The sequence below is a fragment of the Artibeus jamaicensis genome, unplaced genomic scaffold (genome assembly GCF_021234435.1).
Source record: "Artibeus jamaicensis isolate MK-2021 breed Jamaican fruit bat unplaced genomic scaffold, CSHL_Jam_final scaffold_916, whole genome shotgun sequence".
In the NCBI taxonomy this organism is placed as follows: Eukaryota; Metazoa; Chordata; class Mammalia; order Chiroptera; family Phyllostomidae; genus Artibeus; species Artibeus jamaicensis.
Window position 1 is genome coordinate 10,549,048 of NW_026522059.1, and position 24,331 is coordinate 10,573,378.

Genomic DNA, 24,331 nt, shown 5'->3' on the forward strand with positions numbered 1-24,331 from the left:
CATGTGGCTGAGTTGTGACGCTGTATGTGGGGAAGGGGCCCGAGAGGGAACAGTGGTGCTTGCTCCACTCTCTGCAGGCTTTGTCACTTCCCCTGCTTACCACAAGCAATTTGGGTCCTTCTAGTGTTGATTCCCAGGTGGGTTGGCTCTGGTGTACATTCTAGGACCCTGTGGGTCTCTCCAGTGAATTCTCCTATGAGGCTGGGAGTTTCTCCCACTGCCTCAACCCCCACAGGTGTTTTCAGTTGGTGGTTTGAGGCTTTATTTCCCCACACTGGAGCTCTGGGTTGTGCGATCTGTCTTGCTCTTTGATTGTTCCTCCTGGCTTACCTGTGTGAGAATGTGGGACTGCCTGCTCCACCAGCCGCCGCCATAGCCTGCGGGCCAGCTGCAGCCTTGGGTGCCCTGCTGCACGATGTGGTGCTGGCTCCGCCAGTGACCGCCTTGCTGCAAGTGCTCTCTGTGCACCCGTCTCCACCCCTCCCACTGGTCTGGATGAGTGTGTCTTCTTCAACTCTTTGGTTGTCGGACTTCCATGCAGTTTGATTTTCTGTTAGTCTGGTTGTTATTTTTAAATTGTTGTTGTCCTTACTTTGGTTGTGCGAGGAGGCACAGTGTGTCTACCTACGCCTCCATCTTGGCCGGAAGTCCCAAGTCCCTTGTTTCCTTGTCTCAGCTGACGACCCCAGCTCCTCATGTCTACTCCCTCCTTTTGATGGAGTAGCAGATCCAGGCTGTGTTACTTTGAAGATCAAAGGGTCACTTTGAAGAACTGGCCCCGTCAGTCAAGTGCATAGGATATTGTTTCTAAGGCTGCTTTTGAAATAGGTTTGTGCTTTGGAGTCATGATAGAATCTATTGCAAAGGTGGTAAGACTAAATGTTGAATAGTGCCAAGGGTGGCCATTCAGACTGTGGTCTGTGGAAACACCAGATTCAGTGGGGTGTACAACTCTGACTGAAGAGAATTCTTACTGGTGCTTGGAGCTCCACCCCTGCCCCTACACACAGACACAAAATTCCCACTTGCAAATTGCCACTTGCAAATTGCCAGGGAACATAAACCCAAATGGATTTCTCCAGAACTCACTGCTACTACTGATCCCAAGTTCCACAGCATTGACTTTAATGAAAAGCCAGCAACATCTCCTCTCTGGATAGGAATTTCAACAATGAATTATTTTAGGTGACTGATATGATGTTTCCTCCAAGCTGGTTTTGTAGCCTGAATAAGTGAATGTGTGTTGGAAACCGTAAGGATTAAACAAGGTTAAGAGATATAGGACAGGTTATATACCCTGTAATTGCTAAAATGTGTTCAGTTTATTTGCTGTAAAGTTTTTATTTAAAAGGAAGTACTTTCAATAAAATCTCAGGCCCAGAATTAAACTTCTCAGGATAAAATCAGTTGTATAAAGAAAACATTTGCTTAAGTCCATATGAGGTCCCTGTTGATGACCCTGAGGGGAATGAGTCATTATTTCACACTGCCCATGAGTGAAACATGACTTCAAGCATCTAAATGTGAGAGGTGATGGCAGGGATTGCTCCCTTCCCACCTCCTCCAAGAAGATCTGATCTGTCCTTAGACGTAGGGACTGGTTCTTGGCCCTCTGGGTTTATCCCATTAGCCCTCAGCTCAGTGCCTGCAAAGAGAACAAGTTCTTATATGCTTACAGGTGAGGAGGAAGAGAGGATTAGTAGAAAGGGAAGGTCTGGTCCTCCAAGACCCTCTATGAGCCCACAACAATCTTTCGGCTGATGGCTCCAGGCAAGGTGTAGATGAAGAGGACCAGGAAGATGATGAGGATGATCAGAATGAAAGCAATGATGATGTACTTCTTGTAATTCTTCCAGATGAGGTGGTACAGGCACTTGAAGGGGCTCACAAACCAGGAGAAGGAGGTGTCTGGGCGGCTAAGAGAGAAGCAAGAGGAAATCAGGGAAGGGGGTCCTGTTGTCCACCTGCAGAATTCTCTAGACCTCGGCAAGTATTTCTGAATCCCACTTCTCCACAAGGAGAAGCCTGAGAACAGGAGAAGTAGACCATGGAGGCTTAACACAGAAGCAATCTATCCTTTGGGGCAATAATGATTCCTCATCACTTATAGTTTGGTCTGGTGGAGGGCAAGAGTCTAGTTAGAACAAGACAGAGGTGTGAGGGTCCCCCATCTGTACACTGACCAGCTCAAGCCCCACCCTGACCACCCAGTCCATAATGAACCCCCTCATTTCAAATTCTTATCTCACCTATGGCTTGACTTGGCCCCTTTCTGAACATCACCTATTTGTGTTATACAGTATGAGGACTATCCTATGAGCCTGTGTGTCTCCCTGAACATACTGAGGGCTATCAGGAGGCAGGGCTTAGGTTTTACATTTCTTCTTCAGAGGGTTTTTTAGTAGGTGCACACTGGGGGAGCTCAATAAGTGATTTTGAATTAGTAAACAAGTTCCTAACACTGTGGTAGATGAAAGGTACAGTCAGAGAAGGGACCACTTATCTTGAGACACTTGGGGTCTGGGGAGGGAGAGCACAAATAGAATTTGAAAGAGTATTTCGTATGCATATTTTATATCTGTACATGTTGACTTTTTTTATATTGATATATAACCATGGATTAAATTGAATACAGTAACCCTTCTAGTAATTCCACTTCTGGGAATTTACTTTAAAGTAATATTTCATAACAGGGAAACCTTTTCATATTATGATAGTAGAAAGAAATAGATATGAATTAAATATTCAGTCATGGGGTGGTAACCAATTCAACTGTGGGCATCAAGTCTATGGACTATACTATAACCATTAAAAAGCCCTAATTATGACAACTGTGGGAACAAAGGAAAACTTTTCAGTATAGGATGTGATACATGAACACAATTTTGCATGTAAGATTATAGAATGAGTAGACAAAAAAATCATGTGAAATGCACATTCACATAAAAATGAGTAAAAATATACACGAAAACACTCTAGAAATGCTTTTGTGGTAGCATTACAGAAAACATGCCCTCTCCACTCACCTCTGTCTTGTTTTTAGAGTAGTAGTTTGAGTGACAGAAACAAAAAGCTACGCGGACTGTGTGGCACCTGTTGGCGCCTCCTGGCTTCTCAGTTCTCCTGGCGGGATCCTGGCAGGGTGTCCAACCTGCGGCCCACATGCAGCCCAGGATAAAATCGTACGTTTACTTAAAGCATTATGGGGTTTTTGTGTGTGTGATTCCATGTTGCAATGTATTTAATGTGTGGCCCAAGACAACTCTTCTTCCATTGTGGCCCAGAGATGCCAACAGGTTGGACACCCCTGTGCCTCCCTCCTCCCAGTGGGGCTCAGAGGGCCTTCCCCATTTCTGACGCTCGCCCCCACCGAGGACGCCACTCACTTGGGCTTGGCCAGGGGCTCTGGCTCCTTCCGTGCTTTTCCCACGGGGTTTTTCTCAGCTTCTTCTGCAGTCACGAGGTGGAACTCGGCTTCCACCTTCCCCTGCAAAAAGATAAAAGCTTCAGTAGCTGGTCACAGAGACCTGCTGGGGCACCGCCACCTTCCGGAAAAATGTCATCATGTGGGAGATTGCTGGGAAGTGCTTTGACGAGGCGGCTGCTTTATTTTGAGGAATAGTGGTACCTGTTTGGCTCTGCAAAAAGCCATTGTTTAGGATGAACAATATGAGCCCTGAAATGACATTACAATAGTATTGAGTTTTGTGAAAAGAAAGAGTCCTACATGTACACAGACACGTGTGTACTCAGGCACATGTACTCTTTAATTTGTAATCATTTATGGCTGAGGAAACCAAGATTGAATGAGGTTTGCTAAGCTGTGTTATAAAATTACGATCTGCACTCAGGCCCTCTGACGTGAAACTCCACCCTCTGCTGTTGTGTATGTCCAAGGGACCCCTTTTGTGGAAGAAAAGAAGCCAGATATTTATTTAACAATAAACAAATATGCCTTTTCTGCAAGGTTTCAGAGGAACCCCGCAATTATTGCCATGGCTCTGGCATTAGAACGTGATTTCGACTTTCATCCAGGGCTGAACTTGGGCAGCCTACGGAACATTACAGAGCAGCATAAGAACTGGGTGGACGGGACACAGCGCAGACACAGCTGTCTGAAACCAGGCTCCGCCACGCACTCGCTGTGTGACCTGGGTCCATAACCTTCCCTCTTTTGGCCACATTTTTGTGGGGATGTCAACTACACACATCCCATAAGGCCGCTTTAAAAAATAAATAAAAGAGCACCGACACAGGACTCAACGTCGTGCCTGGTAAGTAGTCACCTCTTAAAAAAAATGATGGCTGTTACCTTTGACACTTTCATGGATAGAAACACATAGTTTAATGAGAAACATATCCTGCCCATAGAGAAAAATTCCAAAGAGGTCCCAAGGACCCAGATTCCCAGAGCGAAGGAAATGGAGGCAGAGATGATACAATGAATCCTGCCCTGCACACAGTCATCAGTTAATGTCATGAAGAGCCTGTCCCTTTCTCCTTGCCCTGCCTGAGTGGCCCCAAAGCACTCATTTGGCCTCAGAAAGGCAGCAGGGGAAGGTGCTCTTTAACACACTCCAATAAACGCCGCGCCTCATCCTGTATCTCTCTGCACAGAGGGTTCCAAGTCCCGTCTCAGTCATCAGTTTGCAGCCAAGCACCAGGTAAAGGCCTTATGCTAATCATATCCTCCAAATGTAAATTTAAATCAGAGAAAGAAAAAAAAAGGACAGTTTGAGAGACTATCTATTAAGGCAGTGACACCTGTGCAGGAAGCAAAGGTCCTGAAAAGACTAGATTTGTTGCTACTGCACATGTCATTAATATTCATGGTTTCCAAATTCACCTGCCTAGAGGGTGAGGCCGGAGAAGGCTGAGAGGTGGCTGTGTTCCGGCCAGACGTGCCTTCTGCAGCAGTAATTCTGGCTATTAACACTCAGCTCTCACTGGCCTGAGAGGGGGCAGAGTCTCATTCACCAATGGTGGGGATGTACCCTGGCAAAGCCCTTCAGGAAGAGGATACACTTAGACCTACGTGTGCATACATGTATGTACATGTGAGTATGTGCATTATCTAACACAGTCATACTCCAGACCCAGGAATTCTATTCCTGGGAAGCTGAACTAAGGAAGTAATTCCAAACTTGGAAAAAGCTTTCTGCACAAAACATAGTCGCCTTTCTTTTTGATGTTCGGACTGTCCTGTCACAATAAACTCATCCTGTGTTTTTCTGCCCTGGACCTGGAGTCAGTCATTAGTCCAACAACACCTCTTTCTTTTAGTGTGAACGGGTGTTTAGAAACCAGGATCCTGGTGCTAAAGGAGTCTTCTCTGCTAGCGAGCAGTTTTTACCTTTTCATCATCCTCTGTTTCTTGAAAAATTCATGTTCTGCCCTGCTTGACCCCTCAACTCCCTCAGAGTGAATTAGGTCCCTCCCTCCTCTCTCTTCCCTTTTGTGTGACAGACACTTCAATTAGTTCATGCATGGCTGCATTATTCAATTAGTTCATGCATGGCTGCATTATTAATACATCTCCTCTTCTCCCTGGACTTCATCAATCAGTTCTCTGCTAAGCTGTGGAGCCAGAACTGAGACCAGAGGCTGCCATGTAGCAAACCCTCAGTAAGTCCTTAGGAGAATGGGAAAGAACGAGCCTGCTGGAGTCTCATTCTCTTGACCCACTTCCTCCATTCGGCGGGGATTACACAGAGCATGGAGGGAAGAGAAAACTCCCAGAAAACATACTAAAACCAGATACTGTGGAGTCAGGCTGGCAGCGGCCATTCATCCAGTCAAGTTCACAGGGAATCCTGGCCTCACACCACCAGACCCCTGGTGCAAAGAGAGAGAGAGAGGATAGTTCTCTCTCCGGACGGGCTTCCTGGACATGCTGCTGCCCCTGGGCACAGGAGCAGAGCGGAGAGCACGCTCGCCCCCAGAGGAGGTCAGCAGCAGAGACAAGAGGCCACCGATGACACTCAGTCCTTTTTCTCAACGTCATCGATCACTAATGTCATCCCTCCTCCCTTACAGAGAGTGGGCAAAGGGCAAAGAAACTCTCTCCCCAGTGTTTGTGAGAGGTCAGAATTCCTACAGTGTGTGCCACACAAGGACAGGGACAAATGGCTCTCCCTTCTGTCACTTTCTCAAGGACATTGCCAAAGGATGGATCACTTTTTAAATGGAGTCTCGTATTTGAAGATGAAGGGATAAGGAATTTATGTAACATTTTACATCATTCAAGACTTGGTGCATGATTTGTAGAAATGTTAAAAAAAACCACACACAACTAACGCCGGGGGCGTAAGTTCAAGTCAGAAGGACAAAACCACCCTGACAGAGTCAGCTATTAAGTCAAGTATGCTGGACTACGGCAGGCTTAATGCATTTGTACAGGGTTCACAATTCTTGCTCCTCAGCAGAACCTTTGCCCTAAAGGGCTCTATGCTATTTTTACTGCAAGGCACTTCACTGGAAGTTCGCAAAATCATTTAAAAAGCACACTGCTCCTTGCCTGCCCGCCACCCCACCTCCTGCAGCTGCCACTTACTGTGAGTTCTTTGCTTTTAGCGAAAGGCCACCAGCCTCGCACACGCTTTTGCTGGAATATGGAGATCTTGCTCTCCTCGCTTGCATTTTCAAACTTGGAGAGATCACAGGCTTTGGCAGACTTGGCTGCCCGGGGGAAACTATTGAGGTTCATTTCCAGGGAGCCTGTGAAGAGATGCCCATAACAGTTAGGGAAGGGTTTTTAAAATCAATCCCCATTCTTAATTCACCCATTTACTCATTTGTTCATCCATGCATTCATCCCTCAGCAGTCATTCAATTAGCTCCATATTGGATCCCTAGCACAAGCTGGGTACTGGGGATACAAATATGATTAAGGCATATTTGGTGCCCTCAAAGCACAGGGGCAGAGCTACACTAAGAAAACGTCAAGCCTCAGTGTCGGGTGTCATTGCTGCTGGGCATCTCTGCCCCTGACTGCAGCCTGAATTAGGTGCCTGTCCTCTGAGCCTTCCCCTGCTTAGCACAGATCGGCCAAGGAGAACCCCTTCTCCCGCCTCACCTTCCTCTGTGAGGCCGCTGACCCCCTCCAGGTCAGGGGCTAAGTCTCACAGTCTTTGTGGCCACTCTTCAAGACCTTGGTGGGCTCTTTACTGGTGAATGAATATTTCGCAGACTCAGGGAATGTCTATGAGGGCTGCCAGAGCTTTCCATAGCTAATAACCTTTTCCTATTACAAAAGTAATATTTGCTAACTGTGAATATTTAGAACATAACCATAAGAAAAAATAATAGAAAAAATGTTCATAATTCTGTCCCCCAAAATTGACCACCGCTCTGTGGATTAGTTCCTATCCTTATTACCCGTCTTTCTCCTTGACTAGCTCTGACTATCACTTTCTCCTATACATAGACATTTTACAGAAAGGGAATTTTTTTTCTGCACTCTTTTTTCACCTAATGCATCTTGCACATCTATCCAACTCATTAAACATTATAGTATGTCCGTGGCTGCAGGGTCATCACTTATTGAGTGCTTACTACGTATGAGGCACTGTGCTTACCTGTTAAATGATATCATCACACATACGGTTCCCAACACACTCTGAGATATGCAATATTACTACCCTCACTTCTGCCACTGAGGAAAACTGAGGTACAGAGTAAACCACTAATTAGCCCACAATTTAACAGCTTCTCAAGGGAAGAGCAAACATCCATTCAAATCTGTTTGAATATGTATCTTCCACCATATGGAAGCACCATAACTTATCCACCCAATCCTTTATTAGTGGCTCCTTGGAGTGCTCCTAATTTTTTACTATCATAAATAGCACTACAATTATTATCCTTGTAGCTAAATCGGGCCAAGCTCCCCCAAACCTGGGACACAGCCCTTGGCATTCATACGGCTCCATGAAGCCCTGGGCTTACCCAGGAAGTCATCCGAGGAGAGCCTTTCAAAGTCCCACACCTGGAGCACCAACACGGCCGGCGCCTTACACTCCATCTTCTCCAAGGAAAAGATGTTCTCCCTCTTGGTGATGACCATTTGCTTCTCAGCTGGCAGATACTGAAAGGGGAACAGGAAGCGCCAGTTGAAGTTCCCCTCGCCAGTCAGCGAGTTGTAGTGCACGTCCGTCTCCTGCTGGTCGTCTTCCAAACCCTTTATCCACCTGAATAAAGGCAGAAAGAACGAAACACTCAGGGCAGGTTGTTCAGGCACCAGTCTAATCCAGAGCGATTTAACTAGTTCCAACGTGGTCACCGATTATGGTTTTAAGATCACGAAGTAGTTAGGTTCAGATAGAAGTTTTCACTGATCTGAAAGGGAAAATAGATGATAAAGGGTATGAAAGAGAAACAGACTCTAAGGCAGGCTGGGGAAGTGCATTCAACTGCCCATGGGTGGACCCGAAGCCCCATGCGATAAGGAAGGCAAATTCAGGACACGTGAAAGCAGCACTGGTCTCCTCTCACCCCGAGAGCCCTCTTTGTCAGGGTGCCACCTCCGCACCTGAGTGTTACAACGAGATGACCCACTACGCTGAGGCCTCTAACAGTGACCTAACTTAGACCTGTGATATCAGGACTGTAACTGGCCCCCTTTTCCCTGGTTGTGGGTCTCAAAGACCCAGCAGGCCTGCATCAGTGTGGCATGGTGGGTACGAGAGCTGCCTGCACCCACCTGAGTTCCAGTCCTGGCTCTACCTCTTACTAACTGTGCAGCCATAGAGAAGTTACCTGACCTCTCTGTGCCTTTCTTTCACCTGGAACATGGAGGCAGTGACAGCACCGAGTTCATGGGGTTGTTCTGAGGAACTACATGCGATAACATCTGTTAGGTGCTTTTGTGTGCACCAAATTATTGATACAGTTATTTCGTCTTAGTATTTCCTGGTCTTCCTCCTCCATACTCACTGTAAAGTAAGCCACAATTAATATATGACCCCTACTACATAGTGAATTATTGAGAAAGGTACATACTTTTTATACAAATTAATGGATAAGTTCAAACCACGTGTTTCCTGAAAGCAGACATCCCTCCCCCACAGAGCAGGGGAGGGTGAAGACCACTCCCTCTGAGGGAAGTGGTGCCACTCAGGGTATGGACACAGTTACTGTATTTTGCTGGGTATAATGTACACTTTTTTGCCAAAACTTTTGAGGGAAAAATAAGGATGCGCATTATACATGGGTAATACTAATTCAGTGTCTATGTAAATGTTTTTGATTCTTTATGCTTATGTATTAAAAGTATCACTATAGAAAGCAACAACAATGTCCATATAGAAAATAATACACTGGAATACAATAATGGGTTTTGTCTCTAACTATAAATAAATAAATAATCGAATTTAAAAATTAAAATGAAAGATTTTTTTCCCTCTGAAAGTCTGGGCCAAAAACATGAGTGTGCATTATACATGGCAAAATATGGGCATTCAGCTACAGATGCACTCCCTGAAGCAGTACAGACGTGGTACCTGTTATGAGGAGAGAAGTGAGAAATAGATGCTAGGAGAGTGATGGAGAGCAGAGATATATGGTCCTTGACTTCCTGGAGCTACAGCCATGGCGGGAAGGGATTTGGACGCAGAGATTTGGATGCGGTAGCAGACGTCCTATGGAAGAAAGGAAAGAAACTCAGTGGACCACAGAGCAGAAAGCAAGGGGGAGTATTGATCCAGTGAGATGAGGCTGGAGCGATAGGCAAGGGCAGTCATATGTGATATCTGAGGACATATTAGGTATTTGAACGAATGTCCAGAGAACACAGAGCACCAGTAAAGGGTTTGAAGTACACAACTGACATAATTAGATCATGTTCTGAAAAGACATCTCATGTTTCAACCTAGAGAACAAATTATCAGAGGCAAGAGTGAATATGGAGAGACCAGTTCATATTGTACTGGTGTTACAGTGGCTTCAGCAAGAGATGATGGAAGAGAAGACTATGGGGGTGATATGGTGAAGATGGAGAGAAGTGAACTGTGCTGCTAATTCTTTGAGAGGTAAAATGGACAAGCTTTGATGGCATACTGGAAATGGGGGCATTGATGAGGAGGAAGATCTGTTGGCCCTTGCCTATTTGGCAAGGGAAGACAAAGAGATACCAAGAGGAGGCTGAGATGAATTGTTATCTGAGCTACAAGTTTCTGTCACTTTTGCTTCTGATTCTCCACCCTCTTATTTCTCTCCATGACTAGAGGCTAAAAGGAAGCCTGTCATAGCCAAGGTGTAGGAGATATAATATCCTGAGTTCCTTGAGGCCTAGGTTGGTATCTTTTTTATCAGTAGAGCCTGCAAATGGGAAGTTTCAGCCTTTGCATGAGCCTTACAATCTTCTTACCACTTAATCTTTCATTGATAGCACATCTCTCTACATCCTTCAGATATAATGGTATTTTGAATGTTACTCAAAAAGTCTAAGTATATAATATTTAATTTAAAGAAATGCTTATATAGCAAGATTTCTTCACAAAACTATTTTTATAAGATAATAGTTCTACCAAAATTATCAAATAGGACAAGTATTTGACAAAAGTGAGCTTACCTAACAAGGTGGATAAGATGAACTCCTTTTGTGGGATGTGGGTGGAGTAGCTTCCATGAGGCTTAGGTTTGGTTAGGGGTTCAAAAGGCAAGAAGAGGTCAGATAGGGAGGGGGCGGGTTGTTGATGACCTTACCCTTTAACATAAATATCACTTGACTTTTGTCCTGTGAGGATATTCTCATCCTCTAAAATAACATCTTCAGTGTTCCAGATGGTTACTCTCAATTCATATCTGGAGTAAGGGAGGGTGGCATTAGGTTAAAAACTATGAAAACTGAGTCAATGAGTGTCTATGTGATTCTGGTATTGCTTTGAGTCTATAAGTTCCCTCAACTAATACCAAGTTCAAAAATATCAACACTTAAGGTTTTGGTTCCTTTAAAACCAACCATCCCAGCTGGAATCACCAAAGACCTGAATTTTTCTGAGCGGATCTTCCATATATTAACCAACATTTTTTTTCAGAGTGTTGAAGCTCCATAGCATCCCCTACCATAAAACAGGGGCCACCGTTCCAATCTCCACACTCCCCGCTGCTGTAATTGGCCAGGTAGAAAGTGAGGTATAATTATCAGGTGCCAACTGATCAATGTAACACATGAGGCCCAGATCAAATGTCGTGATCGTTCGGTCTGCTACCATGACCTCTTCCCCTGGAGATTGGGCTGCAGCTCACTTACCCTTTGGGTTGCCTTGGTGAAATGTCAACAGGAGGTCCCGGCTGAGGCATATCTTTGGGAAACATGTCCACCCACATCTGCAGGCGGCCCTTGTGAAGAAACGAAGACCTCCTTTAGCTTTGGGGTGAGGGGGAGCATACCCCATGGGCAATAGACCATTCATGGTTTTAACAGATCTCTTTGCTAGAAATGGATACTGGATACAGCTTGGTAGCTTTATACATGTTTAGAATATTTGTTGACAAAGGCAGAACTCACATGTTAATTAAGAATTAGTCAGAGCATATATTAAGAGCAGGAAAAGGGCAGGCAAACTCTTACTGAGCTTGTGCTTGATAAGTATTATCCATGAACTGCCCCAATATCCCCGCTGGGGAGAATGTTATTATTACCACTTAGCTCATGAGCAAATATCTTGCCCATGTTACACAGACAACATGTAGCAGAGTCTGGATTCAACTCTTTTCTGGTGACCAGAGAGACTGCTCTTTTTTACAAATTCCCAAAGCTTAAGAAGATAATGCTCTCCATTAGAAGTACATGCTTTATTGTTGCCAATGTACCTGAACATCCATTAGCTTCATTAAATGCTCACCCTAGCCATATTTCTGTGTTACACACACAAAAACTAAGGCTTAGAGAAGTCAAAGAAATGATCTGAAATCCTACTGCTAATTAGTGGTGGAACAGGGTCTCCCATTCATTGACTTGAACTTCATACATCATACCTTCTTCTGTTGCAAGGGAGTTAGGAGCCCATTGGGAGGTCTGGTGGAGTCCAAGTTCAGCTCTGTCGTATACCTTCTAAGTACTGTCAGTTAGGCAAGACAGTGGGGTGGTCAGGGGTGATTTTATAAGAAGGAAGTGGGGCTTCCACTCGAGTAGGAAAAATATGCTTTCATGAAATGGGGGGTAGTGGGAAGGAGCTTTGGTTAGAGAAAAAAAAAAGACTTCCTAAGGGAAGGGACAGTATGAGAGAAGCTTTAGCATTTGGGAAGAGAAGAATCAATTCAGTGGAGGATTACAGGCCTAGACAAAAGTGGGATGATTTATTCTCTCAAGATATATTGACATTCAACTTTAATCAAAAAGCCACATCTGACGTGAAAAAGGAAGGATACCAGTAAGGAAGTAATTCTGAACATCATTATTAATTTAGGAAACAATCATAAGCTCCTACATCTGGGAAAGGTTTACCCTTTCCAGGCATTTCCTGACCCATGCTATCACTAGATTTATACCCCAACTCTACTGGGGTGGGGTAGCAGGCTGGGTTTCCTGCCCCATTATAGTCAAGTTCATGGCTTTGTCCAAGTTACACAGTGAGAGAGTCCAGTGCAGGGACAGGACTAGGGACGAACTGCCTGGATGAAATTCCAGCTCTACTTATTAGCTGAGTAACTTTGAGCAAGTTATTTAAACTCTCTGAACCTCAATTTCCTCACCTTAAAAGGATCATAGTAAGTATATAATACTTCTATATAAGGAGTAAGAGTAAGGTGACCCCCATAGCCCTGTTTGCCCAGGAAAATCCATTGCACCAGCATAATTACTAACAGTGACCTCTTCCACTCTCAAAATGACCGCAGTTTGGATAAGCAATTCTATGATGATCCTAATTATGTGAGATCATTTATGTAAAGGACCTAGTACATAAAAGGCTTTTAATAAAGTTTATCTTCTCTTCCCTTCTAAGTTCTAACCCAGATTTCTAGTTATTTTTTCCACATGGTTTCTTCTTGTCAGTTCTTCAAGGTTAGCCACCACTTATTGCCTCTCTGGGAAATCTAGTGAGTTGTGTGCTTGTTAAAAGATATTTGGACAAAGGCTTGAACATGTCCGATGGATTTTGAAGATTCTCAAATGCCAGAATGCTTCTAAAAGAGTTTGACAGCTCCAATCATAAAAAAAGGAAAAAGCAGTGAGTCTAACATTGACGCTGGGGCAGAGTTTCTTGACCTTGAGATTACTGGCATTTGGGGCTCAATGATTCTTTGTTGTGAGGAGCTGTTCTGTGCAGAATAGGATATTTAATAGCATCCTGACCTATACCCACGAGATGTCAGTAGCGCCTCTACCTACTTGAAACAACCAGACATTGTTAAGTATCCCAGAGCAGAGCAGATGTACGTGTGTGAAATCTGTCCCTTTTGAGAACGATTATTCTAGGGTGCATAAGATTAACTTTTAAGGGGGAAGTCATGTTCCTTGGGGATGAAACCTCCTATCAGGGCCACACCTGTCTTGGCCATTACCTGCTCCATTCCTGGCTTATCCTTGTGGTACAGCGGCCGGGTTTCTATGTGCTCAGGAACCAGCCTGCATCCAGCCTCTGGGATGTCACTCCAAGAGTGTAAAACCTTGAGGGCCAAGTGCTCATAAGACTCCACCGACTCATCTGCAGGGAAGAAAGAAAAATGAAGAAACTGTCAGCTGTGTGTTCCTGGAAGGGGACAGTGATGGGCAGTCCGGTGCTCTTTTTAAACACATTCAAAGGTTCCTTTAAATATAATGAGTCATAAGAGAATCCAGCAGAAGAGAAAAAGAACAAAGAGAAAACAGAAAGATGTGGCAGTAGTATGGTCAGAAGGAAAAAGAGGTTGAAAATTTTGAGACTGAGACATGAGATGGGATGAGAAGAAGACCCAGAGTGCAACAGGGGTCTTGGAATACAGGGCTCCCTGAATCAGATTTCTCCAGAGTCTACAAACCACAAGCTGGGCTTCAAGGTTGCCGAGGAGATACATTTCTTGGAGATATTAAAACTGCTTGCTAACATGGCAGGGCGGTAGGGCCTGGGGAATCAGGGTGACCCTAAACAACATGGTAAAATGGGCACAATAGGTGTTCCTGGGTGACTTCTGTCTTTTCCTACTATTGCTTCGGGTTTCCCTCCTGCTCACAGGAAAGATTCTCTGATCTATCATTTACCAAAGAAAGTAATTCATGATAACAACTACTGGTAGGAACGTTATTTACAAACATTCTAAGGCAAAAATGGTTGAAAGGATCAAATCCTGACAGTTTAGAACTTGACATAGGCCAAATTTGACATAAAAATTAAACTTTCTTTAAAAAGGGGGAGGGCCACAAAAGAAATCTCCCAATAGTAGTAATTACAATCAGTAAAAGTTGATATGGACAAACAAGGAATCAGTGGACTAAATCTTTGTAAGTTTAATCCAGCAAGAACTGATCTTTCAGATTTTTGGTGGGCAAAAACACAAAAAATAGTTTAATCATGAAATACTGCACATTAATCAAGGAACTGAATTGGCTTAATAAAGTACATTGTGAAAGAGAATATTTCTCAGCATAAATTCACCAATATGTCATTAATATACGATCTAAGTGTCCATGAACTCTGCCTGTAAGAACCTCCCAGAAGTTTTGGGGACCAAAACGACATGGTAAAAAGAAATCCTGGCCTCGGAATGGTGAGATCACACAACCGTGTCAAAGCAAAGCCTCCCTGGGTTCTTCCTGGCAGGTGCTATGAGGAGCCCATGGAAAACCCCCTTCTCAGTGTTGCAACAGGAGAGTTGGTATAACACTTATGGGGGTGATGTGTCCAATGATTTATCGTGCATAACAGTCTTTTTTAGATCACTGCCTACCTTTTGGCACGACAGTTCTACTTATGGGATCTCTACTGCGGAAACACCAGAAATGTGCAAGAATAGGTACAGGGAGGTGGGTGGTAGCATCAAGTGTCACTACAAAAAGTGGACACAATGTGAATAAATGGCATCACCACAAAATGAACATCATCAACGGTCGTTTCAAGGCACAAAGGAGAACCGTCATAATCTACTGGAAATAGAAAAGGCAGGATACAAAACTGTATCTAGTACATTTACAGTTCTATCAAAAACGGGGTAAATAGCATGCACCACACATGCACACACAGACTGAAGGGAACTGTACCAGCATGCTGCATGACGCTTATCTCTGATTTGGGGGAATATAAGTGATTTTCATTATCCTCCTTACTCTTCCATATTTTCTTTTCTGAACATGCATCACATGTACAACGGAGGGCCACTGTCCCCAGCCACAAGTACCACCAGAAGCAGACTTTTCAGAAGAAGCGTGAAGCCAGCAGGCTGCACACTATGGGAGTTACCAGTGTCCTCTTCAGTGAAGACTGTCTTTCCAGAAAAGACCTGGTTCCCGATCTGTATCTTCCCAGGATGAAAGTAGGGTCCATCCAGCTTGTTGTCTTTGCAAAGCTTGGTGAGGATTTCAGTGGGTTTGGCCGCATCTCTCCAGGCATTGTATCCTTCTCTGAAAAGCAGAGAAAGGACGGGTAGGGTGGGGCTGGCTTCCCCTGGAAAGACACACTCAATGTCTCTACTCAAAGGGCCACCTAAGTATGATCTCTGGTTTCCTCCAGATTCAACATGCCATTCTGTATGCTTGAGCTAGTGTTTTAGGTTTTGTTTTTTCCTCTTTTCTGGTCAATACCTCTGCACGTGTCTGCTTGTATTAAAAGCAGGACTTCTAAATAGCTTGACATAAAAATCCTTTGCAAGTAGTTTTTTTTTTTAATGTACCTTAAAAAATTGAAGTGAAAGCAATCATTTTAAACTTGACCTCTTCAGTGGCATTTAGAACACTCACAATATTGTGCAACCGCTACCTCTATCTAGATCCAAAAAATTCCCAAGGCCCCCCCGAAAATCCTGTGCCCAGTAAGCAGTTACTCCTCGTCCCTCCTCCCCCTGCCTTTGGCAATCACCAAGCTGCTTTCTATCTCCATGGATTTCTTTTCAGGTTTTTGTTGTTGTTCTTTGGTTTTTGTTCTGTTTCTAGCAGAGTAGCCATTTGGCTGTTATTTATTCTAAGAGGAAAGCCTAGCTCATCCTTTTGGTCTATGTTTCTTCCCTCCTCTCTGCTTCCACACCCCCGAATCATGCTGTAGACTCATGAGCCAAGCAGAAAGCCTAGATGTGCTAGGTCTCTAATCAGTGATTTTCCTGGTGCTGAGTTTCTAAATCTTTCTGACCCCTTCATCCCTTAAAAACTAGTTGTTTGTTTATAAGTTAATTAGCGGCACTGATGTGCTCTCTGAGAACCACAACCAAGACGAGCTTGGATTTCTCTGCACATTTTGGGACACAGATTTCATCCACATTTAACTCATCTAAGCATTTAAATCCATCAAAACATGGCCGCTCTCCTTCACTGTACCAGAGATAGAACAGATGGTCCTGGAAAGTCCATCCCAACCATGCCCAGAGCCACACACAGGCCTCCCCTGACATAGGTGCTTTTGTCTTATTTTAAAACCTTTTCAGTAAACAAAGGTTGTAACTCCTCTGACTAAATGATTTTGCTCCCTGGTAATTCCACCACCAGGAAATTCTTCTGAACAAAGCATGTTGGCCGGTGGCTTCCTTCCCTGACTTCAGCTGATCATTCTCTGAGTGGTGCCGTCTCAGGTACTTGATGCAAATACCTCACTAGAGTCCCAACACTGAACTGGCTCTCTGGACTCAGGGACGAGCAGGCCAGCAGCAGAGACTCGTCTGAAATGAGGGAAACAGGCGGTCGGACTCCGTTCACGGGAGTCCAAGGGGACAGCCCTTCCGGAGAGCCGTTGGACGTGGACACTAAAAGTCCTTAAAATGTGCATTGATTTCAGTGGCGCAGTCCATGCCTACAGAAGAACACCGAGTGGATGACCAGAGAGTGTTCGATGGCTTTTGTGTGTGACTGCTTACAGCAGCAATATTTCTAATAAAGAAGAAAAATATAAATGCCTTAAAGTTCATGAAGTTCATTGGTTATATCATTTTATAATAAACTCACCTGGTGGAACACTATTGAGCTATCCAAATAATGATTTTGAAGAATATTAAATGATATTATAGAATGCTTGTAACATAAAGGTCAGCAAGACAAAGAGTTTACAAAATTTTACAGAAAGTGTAAATTCATAAAAGTTGCACAGAGAGTATAATCTTTGGGGGGGGGAATAGCATAGAAAAAATACTAAAAGGAAACACATAAATTTTCTTTACATAGTTATCTCTGGGTACAAACATTTGATCATTATTTTGTACTTTCTGTATTTCCTAAAATTTCCACAATGAATATATATTATATTCAGAAAAAAGCATTTGCAAAAGTATACCATGAAAATCTAATGTTTTTATATTTTCCTAGCTGAAATTTTTAATTGTAAGGTTTTAATTCTTTTTAAGATATCAGATACAACATATTTTTAAAAATAAAGCTGATAGGCTATATTTTCAAATTAAGCAGAATTTAAAATCTTTGTTAAGAGTGAGAGTTTAGCCCACTATGCTCTCATTTTTAGGTTGGGGATTTAGCTCAATGGGTTTTGAGACAACTGAATAAGATACTCCATGTGAAGTGCTTGGTATATCATAAGTTCTAATAAGTGTTAGTTATAATTAAAATACATAGGATTTCTGGCCAAAATGGAGGGGTAGGTAGGCATACCGTGCCTCCTTGCATAGCCAAAAGAAGAGCAACAAATTTAAAAACAAAAACAACCAGAACTGACAGAAAATTGAACTGTATGGAAGTCTGACAACCAAGGAGTTAAAGAAACATTCATTGAGACCGGTGTGGGGACAGAGACAGGCAGCCAGGTGGAGAGGACTCACGGCAAGGTGGCAGCTGGTGGACCAGGGAGGGCAAGGTGGTGGCTGGTAGACAGGGTGGTCCCACATTCATGTGCAGATAAACCAGGAGGAACAATAGGGGAGCAAGACAGACCAAGCAGCCCAGGGTTCCAGCACAGGGAAATAAAGCTGCAAATCTCTGATTGACAACACCTGTGGGGGTTAAAGCAGAAGTGGAAGAAACTCCCAGCCTCACAGGAGAGGTCACTGTAGAGGCCCACATGGTCCTAGAATGTACACAAACCCGCTCACCTGGGAATCAGCACCAGAAGGGACCAATTTGCTTGTGGGAAGCAGGGGAAGTGACTGAAAGCTGGCCCAGAGCAGAGCAAGTGGCATTGTTCCCTCTCTAACCCTTCCCCCACATACAGCGACACAATGTAGTGATGTGGGTTGCTCCGCCCCTTACTATGTAACAGGTGCTCAGAGACTAAAAACAAAAAGGCTCAAATGAAAGAACAGATCAAAGCTCCAGAAAAAATACAACTAAACAACAAAGAGACAGCGAACCTATCAGATGCACAGTTCAAAACACTGGTAATCAGGATGCGCACAGAAATGGTTGAGTATGATTACAAAATAGAGGAAAAAGTGAAGGCTATGAACAGTGAAATAAAGGAAAATATACAGGGAACCAACAGTGATGGGAAGAAAACCAGGACTCAAATCAATGCTTTGGACTAAAAGGAAGAAATAAACAGTCAACCGGAACAGAATGAAGAAACAAGAATTCAAAAAAAATGAGGAGAGGTGTAGCAACCTCCAAGACAACTTTAAACATTCCAACATCCAAATTGTAGAGGTGCCCGAAGGAGAAGAGAAAGAGCAAGAAATTGAAAACTTATTTGAAGAAACAATGAAGTACTTCCCCAGTCTGGGCAAGGAAATAGACTTCCAGGAAGTCCAGGAAGTTCAGAGTCCCAAATAAGTTGGACCCAAAAAAGTACACACCAAGTTATATCATAATTACATTAGCCAAGATTAAACATGAGTAGAAAATCTTAAAAGCAGCAAGAGAAAAGAAAAGAGTTACCTACAAAGGAGTTCCTATAAGACCGTCAGCTGATTTCTCAAAAGAAACCTTATAGGCAAGATGGGGCTGGAAAGAAGTACTCCAAGTCATGAAAAGCAAGGACCTATATCCAAGACTGCTCTATCCAGCAAAGCTTTCATTTAGAATGGAAAGGCAGATAAAGTCCTTCCCAGATAAGGTCAAGTTAAAGGAGTTCATCATCACCAAGCTCTTATCATATGAAATATTAAAGAGACTTATCTAAGAAAAAGAAGAGAGGGACTTCCGCCAAGATGGAGGCATAGGTGGATGTGCCGTGCCTTCTCACACAGCCAAGTTTGGAGACAACCAAATATTGGCAACGGAAAACATAGCCAGAACACGGAAAATTGAACTTTTTGGAAGTCCGTTGATGGCAGGTTCTTCAGCCTGACCGGTAAGGGGTGAAACCAGTGGCTGGTGAAGCGGGGTTGCACAGGAGGACTTGATCAGACGGACTCAGGTGCGTGGAATCCAGGCGCAGGGTTGGACCTAGTGAGCGACAGCGAGCAACCAGGAGAGCGACCGCGGGGGAACAGTGCTGCATGTTGACTGTGGTTGCGCATTTGTGCGCGGGTGGACAGGCGAGGGAGTGGGCAGTTGGACCGGGCTGGCGGGTCCCACGGCGGGCGGCAGTGTAGGGCGCCGCCATTTCCCTGCTCTGACCCCACCTCCACATACAGTGACATAACCCAGCGACTCTGAGTGGCCCGGCCCAGGTGAACCACCTAAGGCGCTGCTCCTCACCCATCTGTGAGAAACAGCAGAGGGGGTCGCCATTTCCCCTCTCTGACCACACCCCCACATACAGCATCACAACCCAGTGACCTGGGCAGCCCCGCCCTGGTAAACACCTAAGGCTCTGCTCCTCATACTTAATGGGCACGAACAGACCAAAAATGGCTCAAGAAGATCTCAAAGCCCCAGAGCCCATAAATCTAAGCGATGAAGAAATAGCAAAACTCTCAGACGCACAGTTTAAAACACTGGTCATCAGGATCCTCACAGAACTGGTTGATTATAGCCACAAATTAGACAAATATATGAAGGCGAAACTAATTGAAATGAATGGAATTGCACAGGACACCAATAGCAACGAAAAGGAAACTGGGACTCAAATCAATGGAGTGGACCAGAAGAAAGCAAATAATGGCCAAACAGAAAAGAGTCAAGAAGCAAGAATTCAAAGAAATGAGGAGAGTCTTAGGAACCTCCAGGACGTCTTTAAATGCTCCAACATCCGAATTATAGGGGTACCAGAAGGGGGGAAAGGCACAGCCACCAGTGGAAAACTTATTTGAACAAATAATAAAGGAGAATTTCCCCAATCTGGCAAAGGAAATAGACTTCCAGGAAATCCAGGAAGCTCAGAGAGTACCAAAGAAGTTGGACCCAAGAAGGAACACACCAAGGCACATCATCATTACATTAGCCAAAATTAAAATGAAGGAGAGAATCCTAGAAGCAGCAAGAGCTAAGGGGACAGTCACCTACAAAGGAGTCCCCATCAGACTGTCAGAGGATTTCTCAAAAGAGACCTTACAGGCAAGAAGGGGCTGGAAAGAGGTATTCCAAGTCATGAAATCCAAAGACCTACAACCAAGATTGCTCTATCCAGCAAAACTTTCATTTAGAATGGAAGGACAGATAAAGTGCTTCTCAGATAAGATCAAATTCAAGGAGTTCATCATCACCAAGCCATTATTATATGAAATGTTAAAGGGACTTATCTAAGAAAAAGAAGTTAAAGAAACATGAGCAGTGAAAGGACAACAAACTCACAGTTATTAACAACCACACCTAAAACGAAAGCAAACTAAAAGGACAGCTAGATCAGGAGTGGAAACATAGAAATGAGGATCTCAAGGAGGGTTAGCAACAGCAGAGGGGGAGTGGGAGGAGGAGAAGGGGGGAGAAGGTACAGAAAATAAGTAGCATAGACAGTAGATAGAAAATAGATGGGGAGGCAAGAATAGTATTGGAAATATAGAATCTAAAGGACTTGAGACACATGGTCATAAACTAAAGGGGGGGTAATGGTGGGGATGGGGGGTAGGGTGTAGGGGAATGAAAGGGGGAATAGAACAACTGTAACAGCATAATCAATAAAAAAATTAAAAAAAAGAAAAAGAAGATAAAAATATGAATAGTAAAATGACAGCAAACTCACAACTATCAACAACCAAACCTAAAAAAATAAAAATGAATGAGCATACAACTAGAATAGGAAGAGAATCACAGAAATGGAGATCACATGCAGGTTATCAGCAAGGAGCAGGTGGGGAAGGTACAGAGAATAAGTAGCATAAATGGTAGGTACAAAATAGACAGGGGGAGGTTAAGAATAGTATAAGAAATATAGAAGTCAAAGAACTTATACAACCCATGGACATGAACTAAGGGGGCAGGGAATGCAGGTGGGAGGGGGTATGCAGGGTGGAGGGGACTAAAGCGGGGGGAAATGGGACAACTGTAACAGCTTAATAAAATATATATATATTTTTAAGTGTTATAGTTAACTACCATATTTGCATTTGTGCTATATTAATCATTCTTCTGGCATCATTTCCATTGAGGAACTCAGCCCACCAGGCCCAGCTGATCGAGTGAACACATACAACTCAGCTCCTGTCTCTTAAAGAACCCAGTGCTGCCACCCCAACCCCAGACACCCTCCACTGCAGTGAGCACCTTCATCAGACCGACCGTGCTCACGTGGAGCTCATGTGAGATGTTAAAGCTGAGCCTTGGCTGGCCCTCCTGGAGCAGTGACGACCGGAGGCCACAGCCTAGGGGCCCCCGTCGGTGTCCCTGTGGAGAAGGAACTTACATCTCGTACTGGCTCTGCAGGCCACAGATGGCTCGGTGTTTGCTGTAAAAGCAGTTCTCCAGGTCGATCCTGGTCTCGCCGATGAGGTCGTCTGTCCCAATCATGTCATGGTCGTAGATCAGGACGGAGAGCAGGGACTCCTTTGGGAATGTGGCCTGGATCTCAAACGACCTGCAGTCCAAGTAGAGGCCTCAAGAGTCAAAACCATTCACCTCGCCTACAGTTCATACAAAGGCACTGAGTGCTCAGGAACCCAATGCTTAGTGGGTATTTATTTGGTTAACTTTTCACTGAGATGCAAACAATTTCCAATTCTGTTGCCACTTTTCGGTAGCCAATAATGTCTTTCACAGCCATCAGCTGTAGACTATAACTAGGTTAGCAGCTAGATGCAGAGGAAAACCCTTGGGTTTTTAGTCTCAAACTGATTTCCAACCTTGGTTTCAGATCAGTAACCTTTTGGTTGTAAAACTTTTGAAAGTTACTTCATCCCTCTCAACGTCCTCATGTGTAAATGGGGACAAATGTCTTCTTTAAGGACAGCATGGTGGCTAAATGTTGTTTTTATAAAACATTGTTTTTATAAAATGCATGTTTTACTTCTGGAACGGACCCCAAATTGTCATTCCATTCCCCTCCATTCTTGCTTGTGCAGGGAATGCCAGCCCGGTTCGTTGTAAACGAAAGCCCTATCAAAGGGGACAAATCATAAAGGAGTGGCAGTGCAGGGCTGGCATGCTGTCTCTACGGGACGTGAAGCCCCGGAGAAAGGGGACCCGCCTTCTCATCTCTGCCTTGTTGGAGCTTCCACGTCGCTGTGGATGGCAGACAACACATATTCTTGGCTGCCAGGGACCTCAGTTCCTCCACATTACAGATGCAGATATTAAAATCCAGAGAACACAAGTGACTTGGCGAGGGGCATAATAAATCTGCCTAACAATAGAAGTGCCAGTGTCTGACTCTTCAGTTCTGGCTCTTCCCAGGATGCCACACCAGTGCAAGGTGCTGAAAGGAACGTGGGCCCCGTGGGACTTCCTGCCACGCTGCATTATCCGAGCTACAGACCATTAGAGAAGATGAGGATAAAATTTTGAGTGAACCCCTGCGTGTTAGGGAAATGTCTTCCTGAAAACCAAATCAAGACACACCAATGTTTCTCTAGTGGTTCCTGACCCTCGCTGCCCTGGGACAAGGTGGGGTGGCCTGGGAGCGAGGGGCCTAGAGGAGGCAGGGAGGAAGGGGGAATGGAGGCCCATCGTTCACGCCGCCTGCGTGCTCCACCAGTCCACTCAGCCCTGACTCACACTCTCCACTGTGGCAGGAACTGCAATCACAGCACAGCCCAAGCCAATGAGCCCATCCCCAGAGAGAACGAAGCAGGCACGGGCCCCAGCTCAGGGGACTGTAACTGACCGAGGCAACTCCAGCAGGCGGGGACATGGCTGTGTGGGAAGAAATAACTACCCTCCACCTACGGACACAGTACTGCCTCCCTGGGGCTCCAGGATTTGGATTCCGAACAGTAATTGATTCCCGAGGCATCTCACAATGAAGCCTGCAGCTGCCTGTCTCTGAGTGTACTTGTCACACAGCTGCTGCCACCAAGAAAGGACTTCTTAAGTGCTAAGTGCCCCTGGCAACCATGATAGATGCTGCAATCCTTTCCCCTAAACTGCGTGCTCCCAGATTAACCTCTCCTCAGTTTTCACTGGGGCTGTCATTAGAATGAACCGCCCTGGCTGGACTCTCAGTCCCCCAGGGAAAAACTAGACTTATACCCACTTGTGTGGATTTCCAGATGCAATGGGGGTTTGAGAGAAGGCACCGTGACTTGGGTAAAACCTGAGACTTTTTGAAGTATTTCATACCGCTAAGCCTTCAGAAACTGTGGCGTATTTCTGCCCTGGTATGTATTCTTTTGTTTATTCCTTTGTTCACCTGACAGTTATTACATATCCACTATATGCCAGGCACTGCAGTTGTTAAGAAAATGGGGAACCACCAAGGTCTGCAGACAGGTACCCCCCAGTCTGACACAAAGTGACAGGGTCCCATTAAATCCCACTGGAACCTGACTGGAGGTTTGTCCATCCATCTGTTCATTCATTCATTCATTCATTCACCAGTCATGCAATCACTCATTCATTCTACAAATACTTATTGGCTATATGCTCTGTGCCATGCCCTGCCCTCGGTGCGGTGGACGCGGCGTTGAACAGACTAGACTGTTTATTGGCCATGGGAGATGGCCACGAAACACCCAAACATGTCAACCCATGTCAGAGGCCAGGAAGGCAGGCAGAGTGCCAGAGGTCAGGGGGTGCAGCCTATGGCATCCTCATATAGGGGTGGGGTCCCGAGGAAGGGGAGCCCGGGCCTCAGGTCAGGCCCAGGAGCCCACTGCTCTTCCTGCCGGAGCACTGCAAGACTGAGCCAGCAACTTCTGTCCCAAGTAACCATAAACGCCCATCCAACAAAGCATGCACATGGGGAAGGCTTCTGGAAGATTCTTTGCAGTGCTGAGGCAGGAGAGAATATTC

The 24,331-nt window shown here is 44.7% G+C and overlaps 1 protein-coding gene across 1 annotated transcript in view; it reads right to left on the bottom strand.

Moving 5' to 3' along the window:
- Window positions 1-1,059: 1,059 nt before the first annotated feature.
- The window catches only part of FER1L6 (fer-1 like family member 6), a 130,910-nt gene continuing 107,638 nt past the window's right edge, over window positions 1,060-24,331 (bottom strand). The window contains exons 34-42 of the mRNA XM_037166462.2: window positions 21,789-21,959; window positions 15,378-15,538; window positions 13,507-13,649; window positions 11,252-11,340; window positions 10,705-10,803; window positions 7,948-8,189; window positions 6,554-6,717; window positions 3,387-3,487; window positions 1,060-1,916 (exon numbers count right to left, since the gene is read on the bottom strand). Of these exons, the coding sequence (XP_037022357.2) occupies window positions 1,733-1,916; window positions 3,387-3,487; window positions 6,554-6,717; window positions 7,948-8,189; window positions 10,705-10,803; window positions 11,252-11,340; window positions 13,507-13,649; window positions 15,378-15,538; window positions 21,789-21,959 (1,354 nt within the window). The 3' untranslated portion in view covers window positions 1,060-1,732. The remainder of the gene's footprint in view (window positions 1,917-3,386; window positions 3,488-6,553; window positions 6,718-7,947; window positions 8,190-10,704; window positions 10,804-11,251; window positions 11,341-13,506; window positions 13,650-15,377; window positions 15,539-21,788; window positions 21,960-24,331) is intronic.